Source organism: Papaver somniferum, chromosome 9 (genome assembly GCF_003573695.1).
Source record: "Papaver somniferum cultivar HN1 chromosome 9, ASM357369v1, whole genome shotgun sequence".
Lineage (NCBI taxonomy): Eukaryota > Viridiplantae > Streptophyta > Magnoliopsida > Ranunculales > Papaveraceae > Papaver > Papaver somniferum.
The window spans coordinates 172,596,697-172,621,149 of NC_039366.1; the positions used below are offsets into that span (position 1 = coordinate 172,596,697).

The 24,453-nt window shown below is 35.1% G+C and overlaps 1 protein-coding gene and 1 long non-coding RNA gene across 2 annotated transcripts; one reads left to right on the forward strand and one right to left on the reverse strand.

Moving 5' to 3' along the window:
- Nucleotides 1-1,105: 1,105 nt before the first annotated feature.
- Nucleotides 1,106-6,158, reverse strand: LOC113309727 (uncharacterized protein At4g37920-like). Its single transcript, XM_026558240.1, has 6 exons — nt 4,461-6,158; nt 3,405-3,823; nt 2,634-2,802; nt 2,263-2,507; nt 1,743-1,930; nt 1,106-1,401 (listed from the first exon to the last, which is right to left on the reverse strand). The coding sequence occupies exons 1-6, from the start codon at nt 4,600-4,602 to the stop codon at nt 1,242-1,244; spliced, it is 1,323 nt and encodes a 440-aa protein (XP_026414025.1). The 5' UTR covers nt 4,603-6,158; the 3' UTR covers nt 1,106-1,241.
- Nucleotides 6,159-22,926: 16,768 nt separating this feature from the next.
- Nucleotides 22,927-23,672, forward strand: LOC113308304. Its single transcript, XR_003339651.1, has 2 exons — nt 22,927-23,231; nt 23,395-23,672. It is a non-coding gene; the product is annotated as an uncharacterized LOC113308304 (long non-coding RNA).
- The last annotated feature ends 781 nt before the right edge of the window (nt 23,673-24,453 follow it).

Sequence of the window (24,453 nt, forward strand, 5' to 3'; positions counted from 1 at the left end):
TGGAAATATCTTCACTATGAGTAATATATGAGTAATATTAATAGTAAGATGATTGAATCACAGATTCAAATTAGTCAACAAAATAAAAACCCAAATCCAATTACTCAAAGAGGAAGAATTATGGTGCACAGTCAATTAATTGATATATAATCCAAACTATATAGGGTTTAGAAAATCAACAAATTATGGAAACAAATCCTGAATCTGGATTAGATTCATCTTTTGGATCTTCTATAAAAATCTGTTGGTTACATTTCAGTGAAACGGAATCCAACTATAACAAGACGAAGACACACGAGGAAAAAATCTTTCTAAATCGTTAAAGGTTGTGTTGTAACTGCAAACGGTGGGTGAGTCGTGGAGGTGGTGGTAATTGAAAATTACGCTAGCTATATTTAATTTGCTATGGAGTCTGGAGACTCTGGACCTTTTCTTATAGGCCACCTGTCTCTTCCACGTGTATACTAACCACAATGCAATCCCGTAGCTACTAGAAAGAAAAAAAAAATAGGTATAGATTAAGTGAGGCGATGACATTTCAGGGAAGCGAACAGGAAAACCATATACAACACCTGATAATAACACATTCACATTTACTATTCTTAATTATGAAAAGAAAATTTAGACATTTAGGTGATCTACATTTCGCAAGATATTAAAATCTCAATGGAGCCACGGATCCACATTATTTAGGTAAAATTGTGAGGAAGAAGCACATTAAGTATTTGTTTTTGCTGTAATTAAAAGAAAGAAAACAAAATAAAATTAGATTTTCTGATCGTTAGACGTTATGTTTGTGGCAGGTGCGTAGCACGTGCGATTTTACTAGTTTTGTAGAAAATAAACAATCAATTTCAAGGAAGTCGGCAATTCTCATGCCTTTAGTTGACCACATTGATGAATACAGTAGAAAAGTACAGCAATGCCTCTGGCGATTGAAGGAGAGAGCTGGATTTCAAATGTACCAACTACCAAGTTGTGTAGAACCAAGCTTTATATACCAAGTTATAACCAGGATTCCCTTCGCGATACAGGGGATATGACTATGCCTCAGGGCGATTATAGGAGAACAATAAATTTTTGATTATTTATTAAAGTTATAATCTATAAATGAGCAAAGACAACTGATTTTATTTCATTTTCCCAATTAAACACCGTTATACAATTTCTTACACTAGTATGGTTATTGTGCATCCATAATTATCATACTGATATTTTCAAACCGAAATACTATCAGAAGCTCACATGAACTTGTCCTGGATTAGTTTCTTCAGTTCTTCACATCTTTGTATGATTGTTGGATTCATCAAATCTCTGGCTTCTCTGATGAGAGTACCTTCTTGGCTGAAGTTGTAAGCATTTATTATCGTGCATATCCAGGTATGAAGCTTCTCCGGCGTTCTATGCAAACAATAGAGAAAATGACTGGAGAATTAGAAAAGAAGTTGCACAAAAAAGAGACAAGGAAGACAATATAAAAGTTTTAGATGGTAGAGATGATCCACTAGTAATACTAGGAAAGGTCCTGGAGAATAAATGACACAATCCCACTACATAGGCCACTACTATATTGTCCAACATCTCTAAAGTGGTGAGCGAGTGTTATGTTTGAGATCCCGCCACCAGATATTATGTGGTCAACTCGACTTTTGGTTGGAGGGTAATGTAAGACACGGGTGGATAGAATGAACAAAATGAACCCATCTGCATACAGTTAATGAGTTGCTGTGTTAAAAGCTTACGTGTACAGACAGTCAACGTCCTTTCCTTCTAGTTCGTCTCCAGGGGTAAATGCATCTTTCAGACCAGATATCCTCAGCTCAGGATCCTCGATGGTGAGAAGATATTTAAGTATTCTGATCTCTTTAGGCATTAGCCTCTGAAGGTTACCTCTTGCAGTCATATACAAGTGGTACAATGTATCCTTAACCTGCAGTGAAATGAAACAGAAACTTCAGATCCGTCCATGTTCAGAAACATATGCATATGTTTTTAGTCTCTGTGACCAGAACAGATAAGGGGTATACATTTGACGATTACTAATAGAAGTTATGCAAATAATTTGGCTGAGTGTTGTTCCTAAGTGAACACGGTGTGTAGCTAATTATCTTCATAATGTGCGGGAGTTGGATGAAACCCAGGAGTATAGAAACACTATACAAATGGCTCAAAATAATCCATTGATTGACTTACCCATTGAAAAATAAAAAAGACAATACATAAAGTAGTCTCATACAATAACATTTAACCATTAGAAAATACCTCATCTTTTGCCATGTTCGACTCCTTAGCAGCTGACCAGGCTTTGGTGATCATTAGCACTAGAGCAGAATCAAGTTGGTTTTTCTCAGCCAAATTGTCTATCTTCTTGCAAGCAGCATCTAAACTAGGGGAATTTACAATATCTTGAAACTTCAACTCAGCCACATTCAGTGCTTCTCTATCTTCTGAAAGAGTATCATAGGCTTGTACTGCATCCAAGCATGAAGTTCCAAGCTTTGCCAAAGCTAGCCACAAAAAACAGATGTAATAAAAAACGTAACTATCCATTAGTAACTAATTCACAGCATTAGCATCCTAAGAGGGAAAAAGTTACAGAAACTTGAAAATAAGATACATATATTCAAACTTACCAGCTTGCTTGGTGGGATCTTCGTAATAAGATTCCGTTACTGTCTGAAGGTGTACAAAGAATTCCTTGGTGAAATCTTTACGTCGTTTAGCAACAACTTCTTTTATCTCAGATGGTGCTGCTTTCACTACTTCAAGCAGATTGTTATGTCTCTGCACATCTTCATCAATCTGGAAAGGAAACATCCAAATGAATACCAAACCCAACAGAGTTTTTAGCTTGATAAAGAATTATAAACAACATAGCTTTTGCATTCAGTACAAACCAGAGCAAACTACCATGCACCAAACACCAACTCAGTTTAACCAACAACAGACAAAACCCATGTCAAATCAAACAGAAGAAGTCATATTTCAAACAGCAATACTCCAACAAGGAAGTTGTGGTTTGAGGATGCACTAAGTTTGACATTTACTTTACCCTCAAAAGATTCAGCAAACTTATGAGACTAGGTTAACATAACGGTGTTCCTCTGCACAAAAATGTGTAAACAGGTAAAGAAGATAAAAAAAGCCAACAATGCACCCTTATTGACAACACTGGACATATTACACCTCCTAATTTCCATGTGAACATGAGTGACCTATATGCTGCAGAAATGACCATAAGGCTCCTCCCATCTTCTTGTTCTAATATGAGCCTAAATTGTGAAGAAGCTACAAGTTTAAATTTAGGATGACTCTGCCGAAGCCATCACACACAGTAGAATCGAAAGGCACTTAATTTCAAAAGAAGGGTAAATAAGATTTATCAAGGGTGAAACAGAACCTACTTCTTTCAACTTCCTTCCTAGCCGAAGCAAATTGTGTTTTAATCCAGGATCATCCTCAGCATCTGCTTTTATCTGGCACCGCTTAACGAAATGAGGCCTGATATTGTTCCATTCTTTGCTGAAAGCAAGTAACCTTCTCCAATCTGTTGGAGTGGGCTTATCAACCATGAAGACACCTATTAGCTTGTCACAAACTTTTACCATTTGACTGTCATCTAAGGAATCTGCATCTCCTTGTTCATTGCCATTTTCACTATGTTCTTCAGCTAATCCTTCATGAGCAACTGCTTGACCAGGTTGACTGAATGACGATATAGGCTCTTCAGCACAATCATTTGGTATTGCAGAAGCTGCATCATCGACAACAGCTTTAAAGGATGACCTTTGCAGCCTATCTGGCTTAGCCACCAACACAGAATCTGGTATTCACACCTATTATATTAGCTATAACACAATACATGCCAAATTCTCACAATATCAGCATTATTAGCTAGGTGAGAAAGATAAGTGGATACAGCCATCAGCTAGTTGTGAAAGATAGCCAAGTAGAAACATCAGAAAGTGGTCTTGAACAAGTAGTATATATCTATCTAACACAGTAGAGAGAAATCATATGGGCCAAATGTACCCTAAGAACAAGCTAGCAAAATGCTAAAAACCAACGTATGGAACCCCAAGTGCAACTTAAAGAACCAATCCAACTACGAAACATGACATTGGCAGCTAAGAGATGGCACAAGTACATTACAGAGAATAGCATGAAGTGACTTGCACATGGGTTGCTTTGAATGCCTTCACCAATTTGCAACTTGTAGAAATTCAGAAGTCTATAGAATCAGAACATTGAAGAAAATGGAGTCTAACACCAATTTCTTTTTCATGACTTCAAAATTTGAAAGACCCAATACGATATCTGGTTTTAAATTTGAGCAGAAACCCGTCAAAAGGGATATAAAACATGCTATGCCAATAGTTTCAGTGAGAAAACCCTTCCTTAAACCCTAATTCAAGTTGCAAACTTTATCAAAAGTTAATGAAGAAAATATTAGATTTTACCTCTCTTTATAGTTGTGTTGGATGGATAAAAGATAACAGAAACTCTAGAATTAAGAATAGATGGTTGAATGGGGTAAAATTGATTACTTTTAGATAAACCCAGAGAGTATGATGTTTGGAGCAACCCAGGAATAGTATTCATTCTGAATGAAAATAAAAGGATTAAGGAGGAAGTTTGGATTATAGGACTACTGTATAAATTGGGGTTTTCAGGTTTTAGTGATTAGTATGATGACAGAGAATGAAGAAAGAAGGGGATGGACGAAACTTGAAAGAAAGATACTCAGGGGTTTATAGCTGCATCAATCTGTGAAGTAACTCAGAAATGAAAAACATCAGGACAACCTACCAGCATGTAACAAACTAAAGAAACAGTCGGAGCCAAATCGATGTCCCGCAATCCCAGTAACTCAGTGGATGGACCATGTAACCTTATTCTTCTTTTTTTTTTTTTTTTTCTCGGTAAATAAGTTTATATTAGAAATGTAACGTACAAAAAGCATTGTACAAAACCCGGATACAAAATTAAAATCCAAGGTACAACCCACATTGATGAAATGCCTATACAAACCCAAAAAGGAAAACCCATTACAAAAGACTAAAATGGTTGAATGCCTATCTCGAAAAAATCGAGCCCAAACAGTTTTTTGAAACACAAATGAAAAGCCCATATAATATCCCATGGACATAAGTCCACAAGTAAACCCAGTTAAGAAGCCTGCAAGAAATAAACCCTAACAAATAATTCTTATAACAGTTTGCCGGCAATCCCACTGTCAATACTGTTGCAGCGGCCACTTTTGACAATCAACGCCGACTGCCTCCAAACCATCTTCACTTTCATCTCTACTAGGATAATCATCACCCTGCAATACCGATCAACTTGAAAACAGCTTGGTTGAACATGGCTCCTTGGGTAAGAATTTATGAATCTAACCATTCAACTTTTACAATCAAACATCAGCAAGAAATCCGCCGCTACTGTTTTCATCAACTAAACAAGTACCATTGATGGATGAAATCAGTGATTCCAAGAGAGCATTGATTGAGAAAAGAAAAAAAATAGATCAAGAACATCACTAAACAGCACCCAAATGATTGAAGCCGGCCAGAAGAACACCGAGTCTTTACTTGAATGAAGCTGCAACTCTGAGACTCCACCACCATCTACACCGCCATCTCCAAACCCCACACCGGACACCACCATTGAAACCGCTCTAAAAGAGTTATGATAGATTTTATACAAGGCCTTGACTGAGAATGATGATGAAAAGGAATGCAAACAAAGATGGAGAAGAACACAACACCACAAAGCAAAAGATGGACATAAACCCCATGGAAACCCAAATAATCCTAGAGGAAAGCTGGAACTTTCGAATCTAAGAAGAGAACCCGAATCAAAGACTGAAAAAAATAAAGCAACTAACAATAACCTGCTCAGATCTGGTCTTAAAGACCAAATCTGAGCAGGGAAACTTTTACCTGGTTGAGATTTTTGATTTAGAAAAAGGGATACTAGAGTGGAGAGAGAAAGTGGAGAGACTATCACTTTTCGTGTTCATGGAAGATTAACCTTATTCTTCAATCGTCGTCTACGAATCCCCAAACATATTGTAGATGAAGATCCCGAAAATTGCGAGGATATTGAATAAAAAATTATACACATCAATGTTTTGATTTACTTCAATTATCGAATAAGGTCTATTTTAAATAAAACTATCACTATTATTTATGAATAAAAAATTATTATTATTTAATTTTTGTTTGATAATTACCGATTACATAGCCTGTGGATGAACGTTTATACTTTTGCTATGCGTATTCGGTTTATGAGATGTCTGATTTCGGTTTTTATTAACCTTAATATTTGATCTCATATGATGTAACCCTTATGATTTGTGTGGCCTTTTGATTTAGCGGGATTAAGTTATATCACATGTTGGTAGGCTTTGTCAAAGGATCATAAGGTGTTCCGCTTGAAACTCATATGTGAAAAGTCACAATATGTTGAATCAATTTTTGTTTTCATGAGTTATGTTTAGCATAATATATGTGTTTCGGGTTTTCAACTTTTGCTATTGACACGCATTAGTTAAAACCGATTCAACCTTTCTCTGGTAAAGATTGCTTTTATTGTTGTTCTTTTGTTCTTGCGAGAGGATGACAACACACTGGGGGGGGGGGGGAGTTCTTATTTGAACTTGCGCTTAATGATATATCTTTATGGGACTGCGGAAATTGAGGTAACAAATTTTTTAGTTAATCGTTTTCCTGTTTAAGAAAAGCATGTTTATATTGCATGTATTTTGCTTTTGCTTAACAAAATTTCGGTATAATTGATATGTTCCATTATATTGTGTATGGATGTGTGTGTTAAGAAAAACCGTGTCAATTTATTTGGATTATTGTTTGGTATCTTCTTTATTGTTGGGTATCAAGTGTTTTTGCTTAACAAAATTCGGGTGCAATTGCGGTGCTATAATGTGTATGTTTGTTTCAATTGCTTCCGGTTAATAAAATAATTGTGCAAATCAATTTATTTTGGTTTGTATGTATTTTTTAAGGCTTAACAAAATATGAGATCATTTATTTAGTCCAATTGATTTCGGATAAGAGAAACTACGTTAATTCTGATCTTAGTTAGACTTATCAAATTGGAGGATTCGGTTATTCAAGTCTAATCGGATGCCTTGACAAAAAAAAACTAGTTAACTAACCTAGTGTTTGTCTTGTTTGAATAGAAAGGTCTAAGTTATTGTCTGAATAATTAGAGCCTGATGAGAGAAATAAAGTTAATTCTGATCTTTATTTTGGTCATATCGAAAAAAGCGGTTGTGCATACACAATCCATCTAACAAGGAAATTAAGTTTATTAGTCGATTTGTTATATAGTTAGGAAAAATTTCTTCGGCAATTGTTTCCTTGATAACATATTACGCTTGATTCGAGCAACTAATTAATTACTTTGTAGTTTCAGTTTTAATATCGGTTATCGAAAGTGGTATGTGAAACCTTCGTGCTTAACTCTTATAGGTTGTTTACAAGTAGATTTGTAAGATCCTTTCAGTATGTCCTTTATTTGCTCGAACCTTTGTCACTTTGTAACAAATAGGGGGAGAAATATATGGAGTAAACAAGTAATTTTTAATCACTAGGAAAAGACAATTGTGCTTAAACGTTATATCTAACGAAAGCCTCAAGTTCCTGCAGGGTGAGAGACGAGGTGTAGCACAGTCTGGTCAGCGCATCTGTTTTGTAAAGCATTGACTAAGGGGGAGAAACATATCATATTGTTGTGTAGTAATTCTTACTACAAAAGAGGAATAACAAAGATGTTCGGATTGAATATTTACCTAGCTTACCTTTAGGGGGAGTAAAAGCTTTTTTTATTCAAATTTAAATAACGATATTTATTGATTGAATATATGCAGGTTATTGTGTTGTTGAAACATGGAATCAAGCGTATGAAGAATATGTTATTTTGTAATTCGTTTAGCTCCATATGTAATAAGAGTTTTGTCACTAAAATTGATATATGGGGAGATTGTTAGAGCATAGCTCGGTTGAACTCAACAAGCGATGGTATGTAAAGTTTGGTTGTCATATTTTAGTATCAAAACTCATCTAGAGTCGCTTGATTAAATACTAGAGTCAACTTCATTTAGGTTATACTAGAAAGTATAGAAATATGTTGAGACATACAAGTATTACTCCGAAGACCTGAAGAATGTGAAGAAGTAACGAACTACAACGACGACATCATCCTTACACTTGAGGTTAGTAATATTGACTTGAACTGTTTCATTCCTAAATCTTTCAAGTCGTGCATATTGAAAACATAACTGCGAACCTATATATACTGTACATATTGTATAATACTCTAGTGATATGACATAATCATAATAGTATGAACATAGTATTAAGGAATTAGAATACGAGTTATAACGCTTATCGTTTGAACTTCGTAGATATGACATCGACATAATCTTGTATATATTGTTACAATTGTATGAATGGGTTATGGTGAAGATTTTGATCCTAGGAAACAATGTTTAAATTTTTTTAAAGTAAGTACATTCATGAACTTGTTTTATGAATCAAAAGGTAAATCAATAGGCTTATTGGTCCAGCTATTCATTGCAAATCTTTGGATGACCAATATGTGTGATATGAAGGAACCGATCTTAACTTAGATTATGTATCTTGGTATAACTAATCACAATGCCTAACTTATAATTTGGTATGATCGTTTTTTTGTTAATTGGTGTAACCGATCCTAAGTAATCACCATGTGATGGTATGATCGATCCTTGTAACTGGTGTGACCGATCCTAGTAATTGGTGTGACCGATCATGAGTGTATGTGATCGATTCTTGTAATTGGTGTAACCGGTCCTGGTAACTGGTGTGACTGATCATAAGTAATACCATGTGTAGATGGAACTGATCCTTGTGACAGGTGTAACCGATCTTAGTGACTAGTGTGACCGATCACAAGTATTTCCATATTTAGGTATAACCGATCCTAGTGATTGATAGAGCCGATTGAACCCATGTATGTGATTTTGTATGATCAATCACATAATAGTCTCGGAATACAGGCAAACCAATTCTAAACTTGTTTGGAAGTGTGGTATAATCGATTCCTAGAATGCAAATCTATATAAATATAAAATAAGGATTTGCAGTGAAAAGATGTCAACATACTTCGAACACGAGAAGTAACTCTTATCATTTATTGTTCAAATATATTCCTTGGTACTCAAGGTGATCCTGTGCCGAAATAAATTAAGAATCTTCTAATTATGGTTTTTGGTTTAATTATCAGTAATTAATGCATATCTCTAAAGAATAAAAATTAGTAATATGCATTTACTAATTGGAGATTTTCTATTGAGAGATTTCGGAAATATTGGATAAGCATTTATTGTAATTAGGAAAACCGAATTTTGCCATTCATTCATATCTTGAGAATACTTTCGGTTTTGGAAATTCCTTGGTGTCCAAACATCTTTGGTCTATAAATACCTAAGTTCGCATTTCTAGCAAACTATCCTAAGAGCCAGGCGAACTTCATTTCTTGTTGTTTTTAGTGGAGCATTTGGAGAGAAAAATATCCTAATTAGGTGAAATCTCTTACGACAGCTCGTTTAAAGACTTTTGTGGGATCAAGAAGCTCTACGAGTACCTTTAGTGGGAAACTAGATAATTGTAGTGTTATTAGTTTTCGATTTGATTTGATTGACTAACGGTTGTTGAAACTTTGATTGCCCTTAGCTTGTTCATGCTTGAGAATCTTCTCTTCTGATATAATATTCACTCAACCTAGATCAGAGTATCGACGGGATCATTAGAACTGTTGTTAGATCTAAAGGCATCTTGTGATAATCCATTTTTAACAGACTCCGTTCTGTGCGTGATTGATCACAAGAGATTCAAGTGGTGTTGTTCATGTTATTGAAGATTAAAGAGGATTTAAAGACGAAGAAGATTTCATATTAGTTTTCGTATCTTGTGAATTATTGTGAACAAACCTTGATTGGTTGGGATCCAACTAGAATCGATTGATTAGTTGCGTGAGATCGACATTCTCTATATTTGTCTTTGGGATTTATGTTGATTGAGTGTGAATCTATACTTGAATTTTAGGTAGTTAAAGTTAGATTGATCTAACCAGACAAAAGAGTTTATTAGATTAAACATCAGATCTTTTGTCAATGACTCATCTAAATCTTGTAGCAAGATTGATTAGAGTGGTTACCAAACAGATTCTTACTTTGTTGTTTGGAATACGATCCAAAGGACTTGTTATTCACGTGCATGACTCTAGAAGTTGAAGGCGCATGGATATTGAGGGAACTAAGTAGCTAGGGGTAGTTTGATTGGTCTCAACTATACGAAGTTGGTATTAGATTTTGTATAGCGGCTTAATTCTGAGAGTACTCAAAACTGGACTAGGTCCCAAGGTTTTTCTGCATTTGCGGTTTCCTCTTTAACAAAATCTTGTTGTGTATTTTACTTTGATTTCCGCATTATAATTGTTTATTATAATTACCAAACCTATTATCAGTAACACACTTTGTTGTAGTATTGTCTCGATCTTGTATCCATAGTCAATCACACAAGTTATTGTCATGTGTCTTTAAAAGTTAGCCTTGTGGGTGCCCTCATCAGTATCCCGTCTGCCTAAATAATAAAGCTAGTCGACCATCATTGGCTAAATAAGAGCCGGCGACCCTTGGACAGGTGTCAATTACAGTTTATTCTCTTAATTTAGGGTTTCCTTTTCTATTGGCTTAGTACTTATGCTGTAACAAAACTGTTTGGAAACTTAAGTCGTTTTCAATGAAGCAATAAAGAGGCTGCTACGGTAGAGTTACTAATTCCGTTCAAGTTCCTTCCATATTTCTGTGAAATTTTTCCTGATTTGTACTTGAACAGTACAATTGGCATCAGAGTCGTTCCTTCCTATCATTCAACATGGTTGTTCCAACATGCAAAGATTTATAGGATACTAACAATCGCCAGTAAATTGAGCTCGATTCATTGCACCAAAAAGTCAATAATCTTGCCCTGCAACTCAGTACAACGGCAACGAAAGAGGATTTACAGTTATTGAAGGTAGAAATCCAACAAGAGATGCAGTCTCAGTTAGAATTTTTTTTTTCGAATCGAGATCTACAACGAGACCAAAATGGAAATCAAGGCTCTAATGGTGAAATGTCACATCAAGCTGGTGGTTCTAATTTCCATAGTCCAATTGGTGGTCGAGATTACAATCAACAACACCGTATGCCGAAGCTCGACTTTCCTAGATTTGATGGCGACAATCCAAAAAGCTGGCTTCAAAAATGCGAATACTATTTCAGATGAACAACATCCAGGATAACCACAAAACAAGAATGGCAACCATCCACTTAGATGGCAAAGCTACTAGATGGTATGATAACTTTTGTCTCAATCAAAACCATATTTCTTGGAAATCTTTCTCTGAGAATGTTAGTCTTCGATTTGAAAATCCTGCTCATGATAATATTGTTGGTTTATTTAAAAAATTGACTCAACTCACCATTGTGGATGAGTGCTTTGAAGAATTTGAGTATTTGAAAGCATTATTGTTAAGCCTTCACAAGGATTTTCCTGAATCCTATTTCATTTCTAGCTTTATTGGGGGTTTGAAAGAAGAACTTAGAGGGTCAGTTCTCATGTTCCAACCCACCACATTATTTCATGCTTTTTCGCTGGCTAGAATGCAAGAGAAGACTAAAAAACATCTAAGCCTAGTCACAGACCTTTTCCTCCTAATATTTTCACTACCATGCCATTACAGCCTTTCACCCAACCTCAAAAATCCTTGTCTGTCACTTCTCCACCACCTCCACAAACTTCTCAACCCAAAACTAATCACATTATGCCATTAAAGAAATTAACCCCTGAGCAAGTCCAAGCTAGAAATGCAAAGGGTTTATGTTTCAACTGTGATGATTACTACAGGAGGGGTCATATTTGCAAAAAATAATACTTATGTGTCCTCATTGGTGAAGAAGCTGAAGAACTTTCTGAAGAAGGACTTGAGACTGAGCAAGACATAGAGACAGACTCTCCTATTGAGAGTGATATGGAGATTTATTTGCATGCTCTGACAGGTAGTTCCCCAGGTGATACTATTAGGATTCCTGGCTTCATTAAGAAAAAGGAAATTTCAATTCTTATAGACACGGGCAGTACAAAAGTTTTATTGATTCTTCCTTGGCCACTTCCTTATACTGCCCAATTGAACACACTTCCAGTTTATTGGTCACTGTGGCAAATGGTGACAAAACTGTTAGTTCAGGGGTGTGCTCTCAGCTGGATGGTCTATGCAGGGCCATAAATTCACTGGGAACCTCAAACTTCTACCATTTGGGTGGTTGTGACATTTTACTTGGTGCTGACTGGTTAAGAAACCTGGGTGATGTCCTCTTCAACTTATCTAAGTTATGCATCTCCTTCAAGCATAAGGGAAAGAAGATCACATTGACTGGAGTCCAACAAAAATCCTCTTTAAGCATGATGAGTGGTGGAGCAGTTAAAAGATTCTTCAAAAAACATTCTCATAGAGTTGTTGGTCAACTTTTTTCTATCTCTACAAGAACTATACAACCAACACCCCCACCACCACAACTCACTACTGTCATTAACCAATTTCCAGATGTGTTCTTTGACCCACAAACTTTACCACCACAAAGGAACTTGGACCATAAAATTCCCCTCATTCCTAATGCCAGCCTTGTCAATCTCAGACCATACAGGTGTCCATTCATCCAGAAAGCAGCGGTGGAAAATCTAATGCAAGAAATGCTCAGATCTGGCATTATACAGCCAAGCAACAGTCCATTTGCTTCTCCTATTCTGCTGGTCAAAAAGAAAGACAACTCTTGGAGGTTAAACAACATCACAATCAAGGACAAATTTCCAATACCAGTCATAGAAGAATTATTGGATGAATTACATGGGTCAATTTTTTTTCAAAGCTTGATTTGAAGTCAGGATATCATCAAATCAGAATCTTTCCCTCTGACATCCACAAAACTGCTTTCAGGACTCACCATGGCCATTTTGAGTTCAAGGTAATGCCTTTTGGCCTCACCGATGCACCTGCCACTTTTCAAGCTCTCATGAACACAATTTTTCAGCCTTATCTTAGAAAGTTTGTTCTGGTCTTTTTTAATGATATGCTAGTTTACAGCCCATCTATTTAATCTCATTTACTTCACTTACAAATTGTCCTTGAGCTTCTCAGAAATCATAAACTGTTTGCCAACTTTTCTAAGTGTTGTTTTGGACAGTCTGAGCTTGAATATTTGGGACACATCATTAGCCACAATGGGGTTAAGGCTGACCCTGCAAAGATATCTGCTATGGTTGAGTGGCCTATTCCTACTACTCTTAAGGGCCTTAGAGGATTCTTGGGCCTCACTGGCTACTATAGAAAGTTTGTAAGGGATTATGGTCTTATCAGTAAACCATTGACTGACTTATTGAAGAAAGATGCTTTCTCTTGGTCTCCTGCTGCCACTGCCGCTTTCAATAAGCTTAAAACAGCCATGACCACTACACCTGTGCCGGCATTGCCTGACTTCACCAAACCATTTGTTCTTGAGACTGATGCTTCTGATGTGGGTCTTGGAGCTGTCCTTATGCAAGATCACAGGGCCATTGCCTTCTACAGCAAACCCCTTGGACAAAGAGCTGCAACACTATCAACTTATGAGAAGGAGTTGTTGGCTATTGTTCACTCAGTCCATAAATGGAAACAATATCTACAGGGCACTCATTTTATCATCAAAACATATCACCAGAGCATCAAGTATTTCCTTGAACAGAAGATCTCCACTATACTGCAGCAGAAATGGCTCATGAAACTCTTAGGATATGATTATGAAATCCAGTACAAAATAGGTTCTGACAATAAGGTGGCACCCAAGTATACTTACTTCAATGGAATCTTAAGATACAAAGGCAGACTCTATGTGGTTACCTTCAGCTGACACCAAAACCAAGATTTTAGCATCTCTCCATTCTTCAGCTGTGGGTGGCCATTCTGGCATACAAGCAACATATGTTAGAGAAGGATCTTATTTCTTTTGGCCTGGTATGAAGAAATACATTATCCTATTTGTTTCCACCTGCGATGTATGTCAAAGAAACAAAGGGGAACACACCTTTCCTGCTGGTTTACTTCAACCTCTACCTGTTCCAGACCATGCTTGGCAGCACATTTCACTGGATTTCATTGAGGGATTACCTATGAGTGAAAGGAAGTATGTTATCTTAGTGGTTGTGGACTGACTGACAAATTACAGCCACTTCATTGGCTTACACCACCCTTACACTGCCTCATCTGTTGCAAGATAATTTATCTCTCATGTTTTTAAACTCCATGGTCTGCCTGCTTCAATTGTATCTGACAGGGACAAGATTTTTACTAGTCATTTTTGGCAGGACTTGTTCAAGGCATTGGAGACTCGACTGAAGTTAAGCACAGCCTACCATCCACAAACGGATGACCAAACTGAGAGGGTCAACTCATGCCTAGAGAGCTACTTGAGGTGTATGTGTGGCCACCAGCCCAAGAAATGGTATTTATGGCTTCCACTTGCAGAATGGTGGTGCAACACCAACTTTCATACCAGTCTTAAAATGAGTCCTTTTCAGGCACTCTATGGTTTCCTACCTCCCCATATGGTTTTTCCTTCTACTGCTACTACTTCTGTGGTTGATGTTGAAACTTATCTGAAGCAAAGAGATGCTGTAATCGAGCTTTTAAAAGATACTCTCCACAAGTACCAAGAGAGAATAAAGTTCTTTGCTGACAAGACAAGAACTGACATGGTTTTTGCAGTAGGTGACTTGGTATATCTGAAATTGCAGTCTTATAGACAAGCTACTGTTGCTTTGAGAAGGAACCTCAAACTTGCTGCCAAGTATTATGGCCCATTCCCTGTAGAGCAGAAGATTGGTGCAGCTGCTTATAAATTCAAATTGCCAGCCGAAGCTCGGATTCATCTAGTTTTCCATGTATTCAGTTAAAACAGCACATTGGAGCCAACCACATTCCCTCTCCTTCCCTACCTGTGCTGGATACTGATGGTACAGTTCTTCTTATTCCCTCTGTTGTTTTAGATTCCAGAATCATCTTGCGCAATGGCAATTCTGTCCCACAAATGCTTATACAACGGACCAACACTGCACCGAAAGAAGCCACATGGGAAGATACAGCTCACATAACCCATCATTTTCCCAAGTTCCATCCTTGAGGACAAGGATATTCTGATGGAGGGGGTATTGTCATGTGCCTTTTAAAGTTAGCCTTGTGGGTGCCCTCATCAGTAGCCCGTCTGCCTAAATAATAAAGCTAGTCGATCATCGTTGGCTAAATAAGAGCCGATGACCCTTGGACAGGTGTCAATTACAGATTAGTCTCTTAATTTAGGGTTTCCTTTTCTATTGGCTTAGTATTTATGCTGTAAGAAAACTGTTTTGTAAGCTTAAATCATTTTTAATGAAGCAATAAAGAGGCTTATACGGCAGAGTTACTAATTCCGGTCAAGTTCCGTCCATATTTCTGTGAAATTCTTCCTGATTTGTACTTGAACAGTACAGTTATCTTGTTGTTGTATTGTCTCGATCTCGTATCCATAGACAATAGTGTGAAACCGAATTGTCGTATTGTCTCGACTCTGTCCATAGACGATCATATTGGTATAGGACTTATAGGTTGAAACAAAAAGATTGTGGTGTATTTGGGTACCCTCGTATTTTCAATTGGTATCGGAGCATACAAACACGAAAAGATCTAACAATCTGTGTTTGGTACGATCCAACCTATAAATTATGGGTCAAGCAAAGACTAAGCGAGTGCGAAAAAAGAAGACTCAATTAACGTACTGCATGATAAGTGCTCAAAAGAGGATCTCTCTTCAAGTTCATGTTGCTCAATTGAAGATATCACTAATAAGATATTACTGAGCTCTGTGCTTGAAATAAAAGAAAGATTTTCCAAAATATTATTGACTAGAGAATCCGAATATTTCTTGTACCAATTTATCATGAATTTTCCTAAGATCGAAAGTATTCTTCTTAAGGATTTCAAATTTTGAAAAAATACTTAAGCTTTTCATGATATAAATAGATCATAAGTATAGTTTTTATACCTTTTACGTGTTCCCGGTCCTCTTTTAAGAACTTCCCATATATTTAAATCGAGCACTAATTTTAGGAAGTTCTGATCAGCAATCTTAGTTGTTGAAGTGAGCACTTAATGGCTCAATGGAACAAAATCTATCTTGATGTTTTCAGACATCATTCTTTTTGAAACAATTCCAAGAATAGGTTTCACACATTTGTAAGTCACAAGAGTCATGAGTTGATCAGAGCTCTTAGATCGAACCAGAAATTCCTTGGAGTATGACAACATATTTTGATGAGATTGTTTCCTTGATTCTGATTTGGACAATTGATCAATAACAAAGTTGCATGATCTGAAAGCATTAGTTTGTGTGCACTTAAGATGGTCTTTGTCCCTTTCAGAGAGATAATCCTTGTCACAGTAAATGACAGTTTTTCTTGACCGGATATTAGTCAAGGGATTATGCATTGAAACACATCTCTTTTGATTCTTGCAAGTGATTAGACTATTAGAATCAAAATGTTGTTTATTAGTCAAGAGATTCTGAGAGTGAGAATCACATATCCTTGTCTTAACTAATAAAGATTTTCTGATTTTAAGATCATTGCCAGACTTTCAGATTCAGTTTTCAGAGAACACGAAAATGTATTTTCATCTTGACATAGACTAGATTTGATTATCATTATGTCAGGAAGTTCATGAATTTCAACATTTTCTTGAGACACAGCTTCTTCATGAGACCTGGTTTTTATCAAAGAATCTTTGATATTACTTTTGACAAATGGATGATATATATTATCTTTCAGATTATATTTTTCAGCAAGCTTTATAAAAAATTTAATCTCATTACTGTCACTTGAATCTGACTTGTGCGTCACAGGTGTTTATTTTCTTATTAACACATCATGTTATTATTCCCCGAATTTTTTTCAACCAGTGAACTAACAATGTCGAGATGTTTATCAGGATCTAAAAATAAATTGGCTTTCTGAAGTATATTATCTTCTTGCTCTACGTTAGCGGAATCATCCATTAGATTCAATTCTTATAAGTTGGATCGCACCAAACACAAATTGTTAGATCTTTTCGTGTTTGCCTGCTCTGATACCAATTGAAAAGACGATGGTACCCAAATATACCATAATATTTTTGTTTCAACCTATAAGTCCTCTACCGAATGTGATCGTTTATGGACAGAGTCGAGGCAATACAATAATTCAGTTCACACTTCGTGTGATTGTCTATGGATACGAGATCGAGACAATACAACAATAAGATAACTTGTGTGATTGACTATGTATACAAGATCGAGACAATACTACAACAAAGTGTGTTACTTGATAATAGGTTCGGTAATAACCAAACTATATAGGATCACTATCAAGTAATGTAGAGTTAACGTATATGTGTATTTTACTTTATTATAATAAATAATTATAATGCGGAAATCAAAATAAAAGACAGAACAAGATTTTGTTAACGAGGAAACCACAAATGCAGAAAAATCCCAAGACCTAGTCCAGTTTTGAATACTCTCAAAATTAAGCCACTATACAAAATCTAATACCAACTTCGTATAATTGAGACCAATCAAACTACCCCTAGCTACTTAGTTCCCTCAGTATCCCTGTGCCTTCGACTTCTAGAGTCACGCACACGAATAACAAGTCATTTGGATCGTATTCCAAACATCAAAGGAAGAATCTCTTTGGTAACCACTCTAATCAATCTTGCTACAAGATTTAGCTGAGTCTTTGACAAAGGATCTTATGTTTAATCTAATAAACTCCTTTCTTTGGTTAAGATAAATCTAACTTTAACTACCGAAATAGTCAAGTACAGATTCTCACTCAATCAAAATAAATTTCAAAGAGAAATATAGGGAATGCCGATCTCACACAACTAATCAATCAAATAAATCCGATTCTAGTTAGATCCCAACCGATCAAGGTTTGTGCACACAAATTCACAAGGTACGAAAACTAATAAGAAATCTTCTCCGTCTTCAAATCTTTTTTCATCTTCAATAACTTGTACAACACCACTTGAATCTCTTGTGATCAATCACGCACAGAACAGAGTCTGTTAACAATGGATTATCACAAGATGTATTTAGACCTAACAACGGTTCTAAAGATCCCGTCGATACTCTGATCTAGTTTGAGTGAATCTTATTTCAGAAGAGGAGGTTCTCAAGCATAAACAAACTAGGTGCAATCAAAGTTTCAACAACCGTTATCCAATCAAATCAATCGAAAACTAATAACACTGCAATTATCTAGTTTCCCACCAACGGTACTCGTAAAGCTTCTTGATCCCACAAAAGTCTTTAAACGAGCGGTCATAAGAGATTTCACCTAATTATAATACTTTCCTCTCCAAGTAGACGGCTCCACCAGAAACAACAAGAAATGAAGTTTTCCTGGCTCTTAGGATATTTTGCTAGAAATGCAAACTTAGGTATTTATATACCAAGGATGTTGGACTCCAAGGCATTTCCAAAACCGAAAGACTTCTCAATATATGCAAAGAATGGCAAAATTCGGTTTTCCTAATTCCAATCAAATGCTTGTCCAATATTTATGAAATCTCTCAATAAAAAAATCTCCAATTAGTAAATGCACATTACTAATTTTTATTCTCTAGACATATGCATTAATTATTGGTAATTAAATCATATAAAACCAGAAACGTTAATTAAAAGATTCTTAATTTATTTCGGCACATAATCACCTTGAGTACTAAGAAATATCTTCGAACAATAAATGATAAGAGTTACTTCTCGTGTTGAAAGTATGTCGACATCTTTTCACTGCAAATCCTTATTTCATATTTACATGGATTTGCATTCTTGGAATCGGTTATACCACACTTTTAAACAAGTTTAGAATTGGTTCGCCTGTTTTCCAAGACTACTATGTGATTGATCAAGTACCAAATTACATACATGGGTTCAATCGGTTCTACCAATCACTAGGATCCGTTATACCTAAATATGGAAACACTTGTGATCGGTCACACCAGTCACTAGGATCGATAACACCAGTTACAAGGATCGGTTCCATCTACACATGATATTACTTGTAATCGGTCACACCAGTTACCAGGAGCGGTTATACCAATTTCAAGGATCGGTCACACAACACTCATGATTGGTCACACCAATTATTAAGATCGGTCACACCAATTACAAGGATCGATCAACCATCTTATGGTGATTACTTAGGATCGATTACACTAATTAACAAAAACTGGTCATACCAAATCATAAGTCAGACATTGTGATCAGTTATACCAAGATACATAACTTAAGTTAAGAACGGTTCTACCAACTCACACATATTGGTCATCCAAAGATTTGTAATGAATAACCGAATTAATAAGCCTAATGATTTCCCTTTCAATTCATGAAACAAGTTCATGAATGTACTTCCTTTAAACAAATGCAAAATATTGTTTCCTTGGATGAAATCTTAACCATAACCCATTCACATAATGATAACAATATATACAAGATTATATCGATGTCATATCTACGAAGTTCAAAAGATAAGCATTATACTTTGTAGTCTAATTCTCTAATAGTATGAGCATACTAGTATGATCATGTCACCTCACTAGAGTATTATACAATATGTACAGTATATACAGCTTCGCATTTATGTTTTCAATATAGCACGACTTGAAAGATACGTCAGGAATGAAACAGTTCAAGTCAATATTACTAACCTCAAGTGGAAGGATGATGTCGTCGTTATAGTTCGTTACGTCTTCACATTCTTTAGGTCTTCGAAGTAATACTTGTATGTCTCAACATTCCTAGACTAACATAAACGAAGTTGACTCCAGTATTTAATCAAGTGACTCTAGATGAGTTGTGATACTAAAATATGACAACCAAACTTGACATACCAACGCTTGGTGAGTTCAACCGAGCTATGCTCTAACACTATTGTTTTACGAGAGCATGTACGTAGGAATTTAATATTCAAACTTCCTTTAGAAACTAAGTACATGAATGTCAATTTATAGAATATCAACAAACTAATCAGAGACAAATTAACGGATACAACCAATTTATTTTTTAAAAGAAGATCTTACCGGTTCGGTTCTGCATATATATTGTTTCTTGACGTCGAGCTTGCAATTATCCTAGGACTTCTACGGTGTGTTATACGGGTGTCTCCCATTGCCATCCAAATCTACAAAATTGTAAAAATTAGCGTTATTCCCTGATTACTCATTTATTAGCTTAAACAAACCTCATAGAGAACTTTATATTATCAAACAACATTGCTTGCAAAAGATTTTATCTTGCTATTACCGTAAGAAACTCGTCTGCAATATCTGAATTTAAAATTACTAAATAATAAAGGCAATATCTGAATTCAAACTCATATGCTTTTCTTGTGTTTATGTACATGCTCACGTTATTGAGGCCTGTTTTCTTGCTGTTTTTTTTATCATAAATGCCTAGTAAGTTTCTAATAGAAATATCATTGACAAATCATTTTTATGATTATCACGCTTCCATCAACCATTCCTTGTTAATACCCCAACCTCATATTTTGTCATCTCCAAATTTCTAATAGAACCCTGGTACCTTCATTAGCCATTCGTTGTATATGTTTCATTATAACATGATTGTTACACCAACTTTGAGTCGGATTTCATGGCTTCGAATCTTGCTTATTCTAGATGTTTTAGAATTTGTTGAGATTTATGAAACTTTATGATGATGTATTCAATTGCAGTTTCGTTAATGTTAGATCAACATTAGACATGTGCTCACATCTTGGTAGAAGTGATATTAGGTATGCATTTTATACATTGTATGATTTGAGATCTTGAAGATTACTAAACAGTCATAAAATTATTAAATATTTTTGGGTAATTAATTTCATAATTCCCACTACCTGATACAAAATAAATGATTGTTTCAAGTTAAAGATATGTCATGGAATATTAAATTTATCGTATAACATCATGTGAAGACAACCTTTAAGGTTATATGAAATGAAGAATTTTCTTATGATATATTTTAGTTAATTAATATCTTGTAAGCACTTGAAGATAATTGTCTTACATAGACCAAATTCTTGTATATACTGTATAATTTGGAAGGGCCACTCCACTCACTGCCAATGAGTAATCGGTTTCTCGCAGCTGAACCAGACACAGTTGATTCAGATCCGGTTCTGGATCCTAAAATGGACCCATTAGTAATTTAAAATACTCGACCAGTATACCCGATTAGACCCTATAAGATTTCGGGTCTAAAACTGATACAATATACCCCTCGGGTACCCGGTTATTTCATTGTTATATTACTTTTTTTTTTTGCAAAACTCAAAGTATTTTCTAAGTTTTCTTTTTGACTTTTTTTCCTCACTTTTCCTTTTTCTTTTAAATTTAATATTTATTTGATACATTAATAATTTTTTTTATTTAAGACATTAATAAAGAAACTACTAAGTAGTCAAAAAAGTCTTAAAGATTTTTGGGTAATTAAAGCCTGGTATATTGTTTTTTATTCATATTTTTTCAACGGAATGCTTGTTAATTCAACAATGAATAATGCCTAAGTTAACTTTTACATTTTCAACAATAGTTTAATCCATATGCAACCAATTTTCTTAGAGAATAATATTCCAGCATGTTCTTACTTGTTCTTTTTCTAATCAACTAATTTTGTATAATAAACTAATTTGATTGCTTACAAGTTACATATTTTTGGAGCAATTGCACGTCCATAAATATTTTTTTTTATAATAGACTGAGATGTGTAATTACAGATATGTAATTGGGTTTCTGCAACCCACCCAGAAATTGGAGCAGTTGATGATAATGATAGTTTTGTACCATCTCTCAATGGGTAAGTGGCAGTTAGATAATTTCTTAAATTTCTGGTTGTTAGGTTGGTGATGTTGGCGCATAAACGTTTATAAATAAAAGAGGCTCCAGTGTATGGAACGCCAAGCACCGGCTAACCGGTGCAAACGATTTCAGTTCGTTCTAGTTTCGCTTTTTGGGTTCATCACGCGGAGTTGGTTCCTCACCAAGAGTTTCGATTAACATATGTTGGTTCACGAAGATCAACTTCAATCTTAAGATTTCAATTATGACCGGTGGAATACCCAATAATCATGCCTTATTTTGAAGAGATTTTCTCGCGTTAATGGATTGTTTAGAATCAAAATCATCAAGTGCAAATATGGGTACCACAAATCCACCACAAAAAGTCGTTATTTTTTTTTCTTTAAACCAATACTGACCTAAATCTTCGAAATGGAAAATTGTATAACTGTGGATTTAATAAGAAATTTTTTAAAGGGATTGAGAGATGATTCCGGATTTGAATTGGATGTTCCAGAGTGAGGAAATGGAAAAGAATAAGATTTGGGTTTGACATCAAGATAAATCTGCCCAATTTTCTTTTTATGATAATTAGAAGAGAAAAATAAAATAAAAATATTGGTAAATATTTTGACTTGACAGTCAATGGTTATTTCAGATACCAACCCTTAATTTTTCAAGTGTTGGTTACCATTCATAGCTGTCGGACACTTGTCGGGTACCAAAGTTTAAATAGCCCATTTGTAATCCTCAATACCTAATTTAGTATTCCTTTTTAACTATTAAGGATTATGAAATTAATTACCCAAAAATCTTCATGAATTTATGACTATTTATTTATTTCCCTTAATTGTGGGTCATGCACGTGGATTCGTTTCATATCAAGACTATATAAATTGGGTTTAGTAGGTACAATTTTATTCTTGTATTGTAGTTTTTGGGGGGGATATATCACTGTTTTAATTTGAGGTGATCGGAAATCTTAGATCTTCATTTTAAGAAATATGGAGGGAAATGGAAAGAGTCTTATGAGAATAATATCAGTGATGTTAATAGTGGGAATGTTTATGGGACAAATTTCAGCAGATTCTGTATCAGATTATCTAGCTTGTTTTAAACCATGTTATTATAATTGTATGAACCCAAACCCTGAGGATAAAAAGCTTTCTGATACATGTCTTAATATTTGTGGTCTCGCGTGCATTAAAAAATCACCACTGGATAATAGCCACCGTAAGACCCTTGTAAGTACACACTCTATGCATTTTTATTTTGATATCTAATACATGCATGATTAGAAATGTTTTTTTTTCTTTTGGAGACAGTAAAATGGTTTGAAATTTATCAATGATCTACATAAAAATTACAATATTAAATAATATGTGGTGTATGTGTTTAATTTTGCAGGCTAATTGAAAGAAAGAGGTTTACCGACTCAGGAATAATACTGCTTCCTGACCTGCTAAAGAAAAGTTATCCAGATAACTCATATTAGTTATTATATAATAAAATGAATAATTTCAAGAAGAAATGGTTGTATCAAGTTCAAGAACTGTTATGAAATCTCAAATTTATCACATAATATCATGTGAAGATAATCTTTAAGGTTATATGAAAGGAAGAATTTTATTACTATATATTTTAGTTGATTAATATCTTGCAAGCAATCAAATTAATATGCTAAACATAGAACGAGTTTTCTCTTTCTTCTTTCTTTTCTCTTTCCTTCTCAGGGAAAAAAATCCCCTGGAGCTGTTTCATCTTTCTTGCTCAGATTTGGTTTTTTGGGGCCAGATCTGAGCAAGGATTTCTTTTTATTTTCTAGTTTTAGGTAATAGCTTATCTAATAAGATGTTTTTATATCATTTTTTGTGTCTTTCGACATGTTTATTCGTTGTTTTGAGGCGATTTTTCTTCGTCGTTGTGGGGAAATTTTTTCAATCTTTGATTGACTGGTCCATAGATTACTACTCTCGATTAAAAAACATTAACGATTCAACACGAAATCGCTTTAAATCCATAGTCTAGGGATTTAGGGAATCCAAGCTCGTTTGGATCTACAAGTTTATGGGAAAAATACTCTTTCCTTTCAGAAGCATCTCTTATCATGGAAGAATACAATCAAATCAAGTGGTCGGAATTATTTCCGAAATATACCATCATCTCTCCCTTATATATAATAAAAAAATTGGGTATCTCTGCGGTTTATTGCTCTTTCTCTTCGCGATCTACTTGTAGTTGATATCCTTATTTGTATTAGTGTTTTGACCATCTTGATGTATTTTGATGTTTTTATTAATCTTTTAAGTGAACATATAATCACCATTTTGATTTGAATGAACTGAAATTTGTTGATTGACCAAATATATATATATGTATGTATGTATTTAATAAGCATTTGATGATAATTTTCTACATAGACCAATTTCCTATACATACAATATAATTTGGAGGTATTAATACCCG